Source organism: Megascapheus bottae, chromosome 28 (genome assembly GCF_031878675.1).
Source record: "Megascapheus bottae isolate mThoBot1 chromosome 28, mThoBot2.hap1, whole genome shotgun sequence".
NCBI lineage: Eukaryota > Metazoa > Chordata > Mammalia > Rodentia > Geomyidae > Megascapheus > Megascapheus bottae.
In genome coordinates, this window is record NC_143536.1 from 3,791,115 (window position 1) to 3,804,972 (window position 13,858).

Consider the following 13,858-nt stretch of genomic DNA (forward strand, 5'->3'; position numbering starts at 1 on the left):
CTGGTGGTCTGGTTTGCGTTCACGCGTGTCTATCTCTCAGGCCTGTGATGGAAGTGCCTACTCTCAAACCGCTTTCTGAAGACCAGGCCCGTTTCTACTTCCAGGATCTCATCAAAGGCATCGAGTACTGTAAGTGCCCTCGGGAGGTCGCTTGCCTAGGGAGTAGTTAGCAGTCATGCCAGAAAGTGGAAAGAATCTTATTTTCCTGCTCGAGGCAGAATGGTGTGAGCAGCAGAGGCATGTCCTGCAGTTTCAGGCTGGGCCCACGGGGCACACAAAGCCTTCCTCCTGTTGCAGAAACAAATGCTGATAAATAGCAACAGTGACTTTCTCTGTAAGCCAGGCACTGTTGGAAGCTCAGTGTGCTCGCCTCATCCCTTCCTTACCTAGCAGGTCTTCATCCGTGCCACGGGGGTCAAGGGCAGGGACGGGCAGCACACACCTCTGTGGTTCTGACTGGCGGGCTCTGCTCCACTCCAGTGTGAAGCATTTGGTCTTGTCCTTGCCTCATGTAGAGATGCTGTAAGATGAAATGTGGAACACTTAGCACAAGTTGAAGGCCTGGCCCGGAGCTCAGCAAAGGAGCTAGTGCCGTTGTGCTGTGGTGATCTTCATCACCACCATCCTGGAAAGGGGAGCGCCCCGCCCCACCCCACCTCATCATCTGTTGCTGCTGGATAACAGCCAGGTAGAAACAGCGAGCCACAGCCTTAACTCTGCTTTTGTGGCCCACACTTCAGATCAGCCCGCCCCGATCCTGGATGGTTGGGTGACAAAGAGTGTAAGCCCTTGGTGAGTGCAGTTGTTGGAGCAGCCTCAGGCTCTTAGCAGGAGACGTACTCCACGGCAAGTGGTTGTTACAAGTTGCTGTGGGTGGTTGGTGTCTAGAAAATGGAGTAAACCGCCTTGAAGTCTCTTCTTCCCTTACCTTTGAGAGGACATTGTGTGCCCAGCAGGTTTGGGGCAGCGGAGGCTGGGGCTTGGGTTGCAAGGGGAGGTGCTCTGCCTGTATCTGGGCCCTGGGGTCCTGAGGACATCCTCACCGGATCCTCCTGCCGACTCTCTTCTTGTACTTCCACCCCATGTCCAGTACACTACCAGAAGATCATCCACCGGGACATCAAACCTTCCAACCTCCTGGTCGGAGAAGATGGGCACATCAAGATTGCTGATTTTGGCGTGAGCAATGAGTTCAAGGGCAGTGATGCCCTCCTCTCCAACACTGTGGGCACACCTGCCTTCATGGCTCCTGAGTCCCTCTCAGAAACCCGCAAGATCTTCTCTGGGAAGGTAGGTTTCATGAGCACACGCTGCTGGGCTCTGCCTGTGTTAGGGTTCTTGGGTTGTAGTGGCAGAAGCCTGGGCCAAATGGGTTGGCTTATACTGAGATGGCTGAGGGCTAGATGCATTTGGCTCCAGCCATAGGTAGTAGACTCACAGGAATGGGTCTCCCGCCATCTTCCAGCTGTGTTTGCCCTTATTGATTTTCCCCTCAGGTAAGTCAGGTACCTTCAGTTCCGAGCCACTTTCTATCAGGTGACCAACCTCAGTCGCAAGAACAGAAACCATAGGACTAACTATGATTGGCCCAGAGGGTTTCTTGTGCCCATCCTTGGACAAATCATGATGGTTGAGGGGATTGTGCTCCCATTGGCCAGGCTTGAGTCATGTGCCCACATCAGGCTAGTGGCTCTTTGCCTAACTGCATGGATTTCCCCAAGAAAAGCTGAACAATTGGGAAAAGTGGCATCTGACTCTCCCTGCCTTGGCCCATCCTACTAAGCAGCACTTTTCTTGCAGGCCTTGGATGTGTGGGCCATGGGTGTGACACTGTACTGCTTCGTCTTCGGCCAGGTAAAAGGGTTTCCAGTCTCCTGAGTGCTATTGAGTGGTTCCCTGAATTAATACAAGGAGACGATATTGTCCACTTGACAGCTAGATGAGAATGAAAAGGGATGAATGAAACGTATGTATTGGTGTATGCTAGTGATCATGGAGAAAGTTATCTAATCAAATAGAGGAATAATGAGTTGAGGTTGGCCCGGGTTATGTAAGGAGGTCCCACTTAAGAGAGGGCACTGAGCACAGGCAAGGCAGCTGCAAGGCTCTGCCCTCCTGGGGCATGTCCCAGTGAAGGGCCATGGTATCAGGGACAGAGCTGGAATGGGAGGTGCTGTGGTTGGCACACTAAGATGGAGTCTGGTTCGAGTCCCTGTAAGGCATGATGGGAGAAAACAGGAGAGTACAGTGGCTTAAATGTTGGGTGTGAGGCCTGGGCTAAGCCCCGGTAATTACGGCCTTCGGCAGTGTTGTTGCTGTTTTGGTCCTTCTTCCAGCAGGTGGGGAGGACGAGGGTTTGCTTTGGTCTAGGTAGGATGCTGGAGCACGGGGAGGCTGCGTGCGATTGGGAAGGGCTCTAGAGCTGCTAGGACATCCCTGGTCCCTAGAACTCAGTGAAGATGAGACCTGCCCCTTCCCTAGAAGGGGCCAGAGCTGTTGTCACTTCTCAGAGGTTACAGGAGAGAATCATCTTCACTCTGAAGGCATGGCAGCCAGTGACCCCACTCTGTCCCTGGCTTTTCCCAGTGCCCATTCATGGATGAGCGTATCATGTGCTTGCACAGTAAGATCAAGAGCCAGGCCCTGGAATTTCCAGACCAGTGAGTACTGCCTGACTGCCCTTCTTACCTCCCTCTGGGCCCTCAGTACCCACCCTGTTGTGTCTTCCCCTTTAGGCCTGACATAGCTGAGGATTTGAAGGACCTGATCACCCGTATGTTGGACAAGAACCCTGAGTCTAGGATTATGGTGCCAGAAATCAAGGTATCTTGGGACCACGACCGGTCCTAGAGGCCAACACCAGAGGCTTGGCCTGTGTCCTGTGCTTGATATTGTTTGGCTTAACCCTGCCTGAGCCAGGCCCTTCCCCTCGTCTACCGCACCATGCCCTCATGGGCACCACTGTTCTCCCATGCCTTGGAGCTGCTAGGCTTGCCTCCACTGTGATTAGGGAAGCGGGGCTGCTGACCAGCTTGTGCTTGGGCTGGTGGTATCCACCCTCCACAGGCTGACCAGGACCTCTGTGTGCTCCTCATCCTGGATCCAAACCTCTGGATCCTTTCCAGGACCCTAGTTGTCAGAGGGCCAGGCCTTTGAGAAATTACGGTGAGAATAAGAGGAAGTCAGTGAGCAATTAATCTAGCAGAACAGTTTTTGAAGGGTTGCCCCTTATCTCTGCCAGTGCCACGTGCATGCATTGGCCCTTTAACATATCTCAGTATTGCCTCAGCACCTTTTAGCCACCTGGCTAGCCAGCACTGAAGAGCATCTCGGCAGACCAAAAGGTTCACAAGTAAGGACTCGGACCCCAGGGAGAGGAGTGGTGGTAACACTGGCCTGGGTCCTCGCCTGATCATTTCCTCCCAGCTGGCTCCACTGTGCCTTCCTGAGCCACCATTTCCTATGTGTGACATGGGGAGGATGTGGCCTGCTTGGAGCTGTGGAGTGATGGGTACTCCTGGGGCAGCTGGTCAGGGTCCATACCCGGTTCTAGCTTCCTGCCAACACCGGCTCTTCACACATCTCAGCCCATTCTTTGTCTGACTTTTCCGTCTTTCCTTCTGTTCCACTCACCTGCCCTCCTGCATGCTGGCCAGGCCCTGGCCTTCTTCCTGCATGCCCTCCTCAGCTCCACTCGCTGGCAGGGCCTCTGGGGAGCCAGCAGCTCCTCTCACCCTCCTGTCATTCGTTGAAGCTGCACCCTTGGGTCACGAGACACGGGGCGGAGCCATTGCCATCGGAGGACGAGAACTGCACGCTGGTTGAGGTGACCGAAGAGGAGGTCGAGAATTCAGTCAAACACATTCCCAGCCTGGCAACCGTGGTAAGGCGGAACGAACCACTGACCGAAAACCACTGACCGCAGCATCTAAGTCAGAGCTGGCAAGAACAGGGCTAGAACAGGCGGATGCCTGAGGAGCACACCTGGGGCCCGAGACAGCTTGGGCTGCCTTTTACCATAGCCATTGGCCTCTGGGCTTTGGTCACACACACAGGCCAGGCAGACACTGTGGCTCTCATGATTCCATGGAGATGAGCTCCTCCCCCTCCCCCCTCCCCACCTACCATCCTCCCAAGGGCCGTGCCACCCTTTCTGGAATTCCTGCTTTCACAGCGTGTCAGAGGAGAGAATCTAGGAGGGGGAGGACCAGGCCAGGGATTGGGGTTCATATAGCTGGATCCCCTGTCTCCATGGTGGCTGGATCCTCGGTCTCTGTAATGGCTGGTCAGGGCATGTCATGCCTGCCTGTGGGTACTTCTCAGGACCAGCAGCTCCCACTTCCCATGCCCTGGAATATAGACTCCCCAGGCTTAGCCTCAGTAGCTCTTGTTTTTGTTTTTGTATTGCTGCCAGTCCTGGGGCTTGAACTCAGGGCCTGGGCACTGTCCCACAGCTGCTTTGCTCATGGCTAGCACTCTACCACTTGAGCCACAGTACCACTTCTGGCCTTTTCTGTGTATGTGATACTAAGGAATGGAACCCAGGGCTTTGTGCATGCTAGGCGAGCACTCTATCACTAAGTTGCATTTCCAGGGCCTTGGAGTCACTTTATTGCCAAGCTCCTGCTGGGCAAGAATCTGTCTTCACAAGAATAATAGGAGCCCCAGGGTCCTGGCTCCAGGCACCAATCTAGGAATGGAACCCAGCCAGTTGCCCTCCACAGCCACCTTGAAAGCCCTAGCTGTGTTTGGCCAGCACTGGCCCAGGCTGGCAGGTGGGCTTGGTGTTGGGAGGACAAGGGCAGTGTCCGGACACACAGGAATAGCCCTTCTGAACTGAGAAGCAGCCTCCTGATTCTCCAGCTTTGCACCACTCCCTTCTGCTTCCACACTCTGCCACTCCTTCTCCATGAGCCTGACCCAGGGCCGGGCTCCCATCCTTGTCTTTTCTTCCCCCCTCTGGGGCCCCTGCATGACTTTCACTCTTCCAGCCTCACCCACACCCACTCGCCATCTTTGTCACGCTTCCTCCCACCGTACTCCAACTGGCTCCGGGGCAGGGGAGGCAGCTGCCTTTGAACTCTGTTCTGGCTCTGAGCCTGGCTCAGTGCCTGCCCTCCTGCCGACCCTTGAGAGAAAGTACCTGACCTTGAGGTCTGGAAAACACTTATTGAACTACTTCTGAGTACTGTCTAAAGCAGAGTACAGTGGTGAGTGAAACTGGCAGCCCTGCCCACTGAGGAGGCAGATGCGGCCCCTCCGTGTCGCACACGGTGTGGTAGAAGGACCAGCAGGTACCCGGCTGGAGGGCCTCTGCCTGGTGTTGCATCAAGGATAGTGCCCTGGAAGAAGTGGATGTGTACAAAGAGAATTGGCAGTGAAGGGGAGAGGGCTGGAAAGCCTGGCAAGAGGAACAGCTTAGGCATTGTCCTCTGGCGGGAGGGAGCTGGGAAAGAAGCTTCCAGAAAAGCCTGGATTGCTAGAGCAGAGCAAGGAAATGGAGCTTAGTCCTAAGCATTTGGGAGGTTCCTCCAGGGTCTGGATCAAGTTACTAGTTTCTCGGGGGTGGGGGAGGGTCCAGCCCCCTTGGTGTGTTTGTCATGCAGCAAACATTTGCTGGGCACCTATCCTACTCTAGGCTTGAGATGATCAAGCACCAGTGCCAACCCTTGGGGGATCCCCGGCTTCATAAGACAGATGAGTGCAGCAAGAGGGAGCCTCCTGTGGGCTGAGAGGTCAGCCATAGAGCCGCTCGCAGGAGCCTTGCCCAGGCGAAGCGCCTGCCGCGGCCCAGAGGAAACGGCTTGGCAAGTCAAGGGTTTGTTTGCTAACCTGAGGTCCAAGTTTCAAATACAAATGAAAGGAGTTGGAGCCCTGCTAGCAGGGGTGAGGCACTGGGTTCCATCCTCGGTACTGTAAAAAGTAATAATAATAAACAAAATAAACGGAGGCTGTGTAAAGGTTCCTGTAAGCTCAGAGGTGTTTTATGTAGGGAACTCGAGCCGTGGGTTCCGATAGCCGTGGGGGCCTGTGGAACCCTTGACACCACGGGACCTCTGTGCTTTGAAATGGTGAATGTGGATTTACGTTGTGTGAATGATTACTCTTTGAAAGAGCAGCCTCACCCCAGGTGCGTTGCTGAGTTGCTATAGTGTGTGTCCCTTGGGGTGGGGTACGAACCACTTTCACCGACAGCCAAGGCCAGGTCTTGAGCGCAGATAGGCTGCTGGCCAAGAGGTCCTTCCAGAAATGGCGGCTGTGAGATATGTGCCGGGGTGCCCCGTGGCTGCACAGCCAGCTCTGGAGCCAGTGCCCTGAAGGGGCAGCTGGGCTGGGACTGGATTACAACAGGCCCTGCGTGGCAGACCCCGAAGTGGGGACCTAAGCAGCCAGGGAGCGGGGCTGGACAGCCAACAACCGGAAAGGGACTCAAGACTCAAATGTCACCCCGGGGGGAAGGCTGCCCCACTCTTGAGCCCTGGATGCTGACGGGGACGGGAGAAGGCATGGCTGGACTGGCACTGGACATGGCAGTCACCACCCTCCTCTTCCCTGTAGATCCTGGTGAAGACCATGATCCGAAAGCGCTCCTTCGGGAACCCATTTGAGGGCAGCCGGCGGGAAGAGCGAGCCTCGTCCACACCTGGGACCCTTCTCACGTGAGTGCCCAGGGCAGCCCTGCTCAGACCACCGCCGGGCCCATGTCTACAGTGGGGTGCTTGAGAGATACCCCCAGCAGCATGGTGGAGACCTCAGCTATGGGTACGGGGCTTGGCGCCGTCAGCATCTGTGTGCTGTCTTCGTGTCCACGATAACGTTCCCTTTCCCAGGGGACTGGGGCTTCCGTGGATGGTCTCTTGGCCAGCCGCTCAGGTGTGGCCCAGAAACACTTAGTGTTCAGTTTTGCTTTGGGACCCTCCATGTCAGTGCAGAGAGGAGCCCATGTGCCTGCGTGGAAAGCCATGAGAAATGGATGTTGGGCGGTAATGGCATCCTGTGGACCTGGAAGGCCCCTCTCACTTCCCTTTTCCCTCCCTCCCTCTGGCAATTCCAGCAAAAAGCCAACCAGGGAGTGGGAGCCCCTGGCTGACCCCAAGGTAATGCCTGCCTGCCTGCGCCATAGCCTCTGTCAGGGCCTGGGGGCGGGACAGCTGCAGAGCCAGGGGTGCCTCTGCCAGGCAGCCATGCTTCCCAGCCCAGCTACAGTGCCTGGCTCCCTGCAAGCCTCCACACTTGGGGGCTTGGGCCCCACGGCGGGTCTTGCATGTGGGCTGGGCTACAGTGCATGGCGCTCCACCCGGAATGCCTGTGCGTCACCCAGGTCTTCTGGCCCAGGTGTGTGCACCCACATACTCGGTGCACGGCAATAGCATTGAGGCTGCCTCAGGCCCCAGGGCTGCTGCCCTACTGCGTGTGCACGCGCATGTGTGCGTGTGTGCGTGCGTGTTTGCTCTGAGCACAGATCAGGCTTGCTGTACTCTGGCTTTCTTTTCTTCTGGGTTAAGAACTAGAAAAGAAGTCCCTTCTGCCTGCCACAAAATGACATGAGTGCCCAGACTTGGTAGGACTGGAGCATTCCCTTCCTGCCGGGACATCCAGACCGGCACCGCCTCACCTCTCAGGACAGGGGAGAAATGGTGTCGTAAGACTAGAAGGACCTGGCTGGCAGCCCTACTTCCACTCGTCCACGAGTGCCTACTGCAGGGCGGAGGCCTGATGCTCTTCCCTGTGGGCCTGACGTGGCTGCCTGTCTCCCACTGGGAACTCTAGGCAGCCATTCTTATTGTCAAAAATAGCTTTATGAAGCCTGGCCTGTAGTTCTGTGGGAGAAAATTTGCCCAACATGGATGAGGTCATGGGTTTGATCCTCAGAAACACTCAAATTAGCCTTAAAGAGATATAATTCATGTATCATACTGTTCACTCGTTTGAAGTATGCAATTTAGTGGCTTTTCATATAATCACAGAGTTATGTAGTCACCAGCACAATAACTTTAGGATGTTTTCATTAGCCCCAGAAGGATCCCGGTACCCCTACCCAAACACCCACTTGCTGTTTTCTGAGGAATTGTCTGTTCTGGGCGTTCCCTATAAATGGACCTCATACAGTGAGTGGCCTTCCCCATCTGGCATCTTTCATTGGTCCTGTGGCTTTGTCTTCTTGGGACTGAGTAATATCTAGATGCGTTCTGATTTGTTTATCCATCCGTCCTCTGATGGTTGTTCTTTCTCCTTGGCATTCACAAACAAATGCCATGGACATGTGTGTATAGGTGGAAACCGCTTCTCTGCTAGGAGTTAGCGTCTGAGAGGAAATGTATTGGCTGCTGGTACCCTCGAAGCCAGGAGCTTGTACCGAGAGCCCTTGAATTTTTTTTTTCTTTTCCCAGTCATGGGTCTTGAAATCGGGGCCTGTGTGCTGTCCTTGAGCTTTTCAGCTCAAGTCTAGCACTCTACCAGTTGAGCCATGGTGCCACTTCCAGTTTTCTGGTGGTTAATTGGAAATAAGAGTCTCAAGATCTTTGGTGCCCCAGGTGGCTTTGAAACACGATCCTCAGATCTCAGCCTCCTGACTAGCAAGGATTTCAAGCGTGCGCCACCAGTGTCCAGGGAGAAAGTCTGTTCTTTGTTTCGTTTTTATTTTCAATGTGATAAACATTGCCAGACACCATCAGAGATTGGCCTTGAAGGGTTTCAGTGCCCCATCATTCCCTCACTGTGGCTCCAGCAATGCCTGGGTCATCTGTCCAGAGCCTGTCATGGGATGCTGTGCTTATCATGGCCCATGAGGGCCCTGCCTCAAAGGCCTGCTGGGTCCTCCAGTGAGATCCAGCCCATGCCACCAGTGAGGGCAAAAGAGAAGCCTTGGTCTGACAGCTAGTCATAGCTTTCTGCTACCCAAGGGCCTTCATGCCCTATTTGTGGATGTGATTTTCAAAGAGGCCTTTCTTCCTGGGAGGCACAGACATCATTATCCCCCTTCCCTGAATAGGGACACAGGCATCTGTCAGTACAGGGTACATAGGCCTTGTCAAAACGATGGACGGTAGCCCCAAAAGATGAGACCAGTGACTTCCCTTGTAAGATAAGGAGCTCAGCCCCCTCCTTAGAGATCTCCAACAGGCCTGACATACTCACCTGCTCTAATAGGATCCTGCCTTCTCAAGGTTCCTTGCTGTTTGGGGCAAATCATGGCTCCCCCATTTACAGAGAGAGTGGAAAGGCTTTTGAAAAGATGAATGTAAGAAAAGAAGAGAGCACCTCATAACACGCCCCATGGCATACGGTGTCGCTTCTGAGTGGCTGATACCCAAGGTGGGAAGCCGGTCAGGGCCCTGCTGTTGCTTCTTCTGGTGACTGGGCATTAACACTGGTTTTCTGTTTGGTGAGCAGGAAGCAAGGCAGCGAAGAGCTGGCCCCCGCGGGGTTGGAGGAAGTACTCTTGTGAAAGGTGGTCCCTGCGTGCAAAGTTGGGGGGTCCTGGCACCTGGTTCCCCCACGCATGTGCCTCCACTACAGCCTGAAGAGGTGATGGAGCCGGAATAGTGCCTGGACCGCCTGACCTCGCATGCCTGGCTGTTCCACCCGTGCCGTGTTTGTATAGCCGCATGTCCTACAGAAACCTGCACGTGTAGACCTTCACCGCCACCTCTGGTTACTTGTTTTCTTCTTGTTACTTAAAAGGGGACCAAAACAACAACAACAAAAAAAACTTGACTCTGTGACGTCATGGCCGCTGGCTGGCTGGACCCACGGGTATGAGTTGCAGATCCAAATCCATGAGCATTTCAGGACAGTTGCTTTTTAAAATGTTTTTATGCCCAAAAACAACAACAAACAAACAACCTTCATTGTGAATGCAGAACCCTGTCAAGTGTACGGAGTGAATGTGCATGGGCTTGGATGTCCAGGGAAACAGGCCATGCACGATGTGGCTGTTTCCAGAGGGAGTGGAAGGTGCAGGTGACCCCTGGGAAAACCTAAAGCCATGGAATCTTCCAGAACCATGCCTGGAGAGCAGGGCTGGCCCTCAGAACTGCAGGGAGCTTCCACACAACCTATGTGCAAGAAGGACTTCTTAATGTTTTAATGTCAGGAAAATTGGAAGGGCTTCAAGTTGCATTGCTTCCTACAAATGGATTTTCTGGCCTAGCAGGGTGTTTGGATACCATGGTAGAGAAAGGCTTTACCTGATGGCACACAGTGGGTTTCTCACGTGGCTGGCCAGGCGCTAGTGAAGCTCATTGTTAAATGACAAAAACTTCAGGGTGAAATCTTACACTTCCATGTACATTACATGGCTTACAATTCAACAGACAAATGAATTCCAGTTCTCTAGACTGAACTCGAGAGAGGTTCTAGAAGATTCAGTTGTCTAGACAACTCAGCAGTTCAGAAGTTACTTGGAGCTTCAGGACATTTGTCACAGCTCCAGCTTGGTGACACCTGTACCTGCGTATCAGCAGCTCCCCTGCCATTCCCGTGTGTCTTTCAGCCTCTGGGCTTTCCTTTCCACCCTAACCTCTGCTTGTGTAGATCCAACTGCAGCTTCCCGGGCCACTTGGGAAAGCCAAGGCACAGTGGCTGTCTTTTTGAACAAGGCGTGAGGATGCACACAGGGACATGGGGACACCCTTTTAAAACACAGTCGAAACCCGGGCACTCCTCGGGGTCCAGGGGACCCAGGGTTTGGCACAGGAAGTTACCTTTGGTAAAAGTAGCCCAGAGCAAAAAAGAGGTGACTTTTTGTTTTTCTTCCAACCAATCTTGGGAAGTCTGGTTGAGGTTTGGATGTGACTGTCGCTGCCACAAGGGGTGAGTGTTTGTGAGGCTCAAGGGGAGGGAAACTGGAAGGGCTGTCCTTAGCTCTGCTCCCCAGTGCTTTGAGAGGATAATGGGGTGTTGATAACAGGGCTCAGAAGTCTAGACTTTCTGTCTTGGTTCTGGGACTTTCTTCAGAGAAAGAGCAAGTTAGTACCCCTGCCCAGTGCCACAGAGTGCTGGCATTCTTGGCTTCCATGGGTTTTTCTTAAGCTCTTGACTAGTTTAGCCTGACTTTTCTTTTGTAAGCATAGTATTAGGGCATGCTGGTTCTGAAGAGCGAAGACTCCATTTAGGTGGGGTCCTGCTTGCTTTGTGTCTGTAGTCCAGTGTTTCCTCCTGCTCTCCCCTTCTAAGCGTCTGTGAAAACCACCCAGTAGCTCCACCCTCAGGTAGCAGATGGGGTCTGCAATAGGCACCTTGCAGTGGTTTAAGCCAGCTGGTCCTTGGGCTTCATCTAGCCTGCCTGTGTGGATGCCAACCTGGCAATATCCTGCCAGGGAAAGGCAGGCAGCAGTATGCAGAACTCTCCAGAACTCCTCTTGTGTTTACGTGACTGTATCAGGCCGTGCCATTTCTCCCCACCATGGAACTGCATCCAAGATGTACGTAGAATGCCAGCCGTCAGGCAGCAGAAAGATACTCAGGCAAGTGGTTGGGGACATTTTAAAAAGATGCCTGGTGCCGGTGGCTCACACCCGTCATCCTAACTACTCAGGAGGCTGAGGTCTGAGGATTGCGGTTCAAAGCCAGCCTGGGCACCAAAGTCTGTGAGATTCCTCTCTCCAATTAACCACCAGGAAACAGGAAGTGGTACTGTAGCTCAAAGTGGTAGCATGCTAACCTTGAGCTAAAAAGCTTAGGGACAGTGCCTAGGCCCTGAGTTCAACACCCACAACTGACAAAAAAAAAAAAAATCCACCAAAGAAAGCTGTGGACAGGAACTGTTCCCCCCCCCCCCCCCCCCGGCCAGGTATAAAGCAGGCAGCTGCAGTAAGCGGAGCCCTAGAGCTCCCTTCATGGCGCACAATCATGGAGTCTTCAAAAGCCGGTCTGCCAGGAAAAGGGGGAAGCTGCTTTGGCAGCTTTTCTGTGTGGACCAATGTGGTGTGCGCAGCTAGGCTTTGTGGCCTTGTAGGAAGCACAAATCCTCCCCTGCTTTTCCTTCCTTCTGCCCTCTTCCACCTCCCCTTCATCCCATAGGTGGCCCCTGTCCCCAGCAAGGCTCCCAGCCCTCGTTCCTGCCTAGGGCTACAGAGGCCACCTCTCCGTGGGTCTGGCCTTCCTGTGGGGCAGGATTCCTTCCGGGAGCACTTCTGGAACTAGGAAGAGACCACCTGTACAGGTGGCCAGTCAGGTAAAGCCTGTGGCTGTCACCCATCCTTCAGAAAGGAACTTCCCTTCGCCTACAGGGCTGGGGCGGCCGCCTGCGTCTGAGGTGCTAGGGAAGGGCAGGGTCGATGGTTCTCGTCTTTCCTCCAGCTTCACTGGCTGACCTTCGTGGGATTGTGGCTTTTCTATTCTGTAATTATCCAGTGCCCAACGCTCCTGTTTTATTCCTGATCCTTTCTACTATGCATTTTCCTTTTATCAGGTGTACAAAGTTAAATACTGTGTATTTATCACTTGCAGGTTATGAAACTTAAGAGAAAGATAAGCCTTGGTGTTTTTCCACAGATGATTAAGCTTCTCTGTAAACTTGAAATAAATGGACAGCAAAATGGTGCAGTCTGGGCCTCCTGGGAGTCTGTGGTGTGTCATTGTTTGTTTAGGTCATCTGTTTGTTTTCCTTCCTTGGGCTGACTGCAGGGTCAGTGCCCAAGGCCAAGACTGATGTAGCCAGCAGCTCCCTGGTTTAAGGCCTGTCTGAATGTCACTGCTCCATGCCCAGCCCCCGGGGCTCGGGGAAAGTTCACAAGCCCAGGCCCTATTTAAAGCTGCTCCCAGGTGGCCCACCCGCATGTCCAAGTGGGCGAGAGACTGCTGTGGAGGCAGGTAAGCAGCCTGCAAGGCCAGGACTCCTGTCACACGCAGGCCCAGGGAAGTTAGCCCGTTTGTCCAAGGGCTTGACTTGATCAGCAAAGCACGCTGGAGTCTAGCTTAGCATCTGGAAAGGGTTGTTCTCTCCTTTCCAAGGTCTCTTCAGGGGTGGAAGGTCCACGAGGGTGGAGCTCTGTCAGCCCCATTGAGGACTCAGTCACCTCCCAAAGGCCCCCTCGTCCTTTTGCATCAGGGACTCCAGGGTGAGCATGTGGACGTGAGGGACCACGCGCAGACCGCATGTCACTTCTCAGAGCTCCAGCTCTATTGGACCTGTGTTCAGGTGAGCTTGTTTTCTTTTTCTTCCAGTCATGGGGACTGAACTTGGGGTCTGAGCACTGCCCTTGGGCCTTCCTCAAAGCTAGTACTCTACCACCTGAGCCACACCACCACTTCTGGCTTTTCTACATATATGGTACTAAGGAATCAAACCCAAGTCTTCGTGCGTGCTAGGCAAGCACTCTACTACTAAGCCAAACTTCTGGCCCTGAGCTTGTTTTCTTTATAAAGGCCACACAAATGAACTTTGTTGAAGCATTTTGTAAACTCCTTGCTCCTCCTACAAAACAAAACAAAACGCCCTGGTTGGCCATTTATACAACAGAAGCCACCAGCACTACCCCCTCTACTCTCACCCGCCACCTCCTCGATTCTGGAGCTTGACCTCAGCTTTTTCTGTGATTAATTGGATATAAGAAACTGGGTGCTAGTGGACACAGTGGCTCACACCTGTAATCCTAGCTACTCAGCTGAGATCAGAGTATCAAGGTTCAAAGCCAGCCTGGGCACAAAAGAACCTGAGATTCTTTATCTCCAATTAACCTCTAGAAAATGGGAAGTGGGGTTTGGCTCAAGGGTAGGGTAGTAGCCTTGAGCTGAAGAGCTCAGGGACAACGCCCAGGCCAAGTTCAAGCCCCAGGACTGGCAAAAAAAAAAAAATTAGCATAGGAAAGAAAGTCATGTATACAACACAGCAACACAATCTGATGAGGCTCAA

At 53.5% G+C, this 13,858-nt stretch overlaps 1 protein-coding gene across 5 annotated transcripts in view; it reads left to right on the forward strand.

The window, feature by feature from the left end:
• The window catches only part of Camkk2 (calcium/calmodulin dependent protein kinase kinase 2), a 33,558-nt gene extending 21,009 nt beyond the window's left edge, over positions 1-12,549 (forward strand). For 2 of the 5 annotated variants that reach the window (XM_090320014.1, XM_090320015.1), the window contains 9 exons: positions 41-129; positions 1,091-1,290; positions 1,801-1,854; positions 2,587-2,660; positions 2,736-2,823; positions 3,755-3,883; positions 6,559-6,659; positions 7,055-7,097; positions 9,394-12,549. In XM_090320014.1, the coding sequence (XP_090176140.1) occupies positions 41-129; positions 1,091-1,290; positions 1,801-1,854; positions 2,587-2,660; positions 2,736-2,823; positions 3,755-3,883; positions 6,559-6,659; positions 7,055-7,097; positions 9,394-9,546 (931 nt within the window). In that variant the 3' untranslated portion in view covers positions 9,547-12,549. The remainder of the gene's footprint in view (positions 1-40; positions 130-1,090; positions 1,291-1,800; positions 1,855-2,586; positions 2,661-2,735; positions 2,824-3,754; positions 3,884-6,558; positions 6,660-7,054; positions 7,098-9,393) is intronic. The other 3 variants (XM_090320016.1, XM_090320017.1, XM_090320018.1) reach the window with 3 other exon arrangements.
• The last annotated feature ends 1,309 nt before the right edge of the window (positions 12,550-13,858 follow it).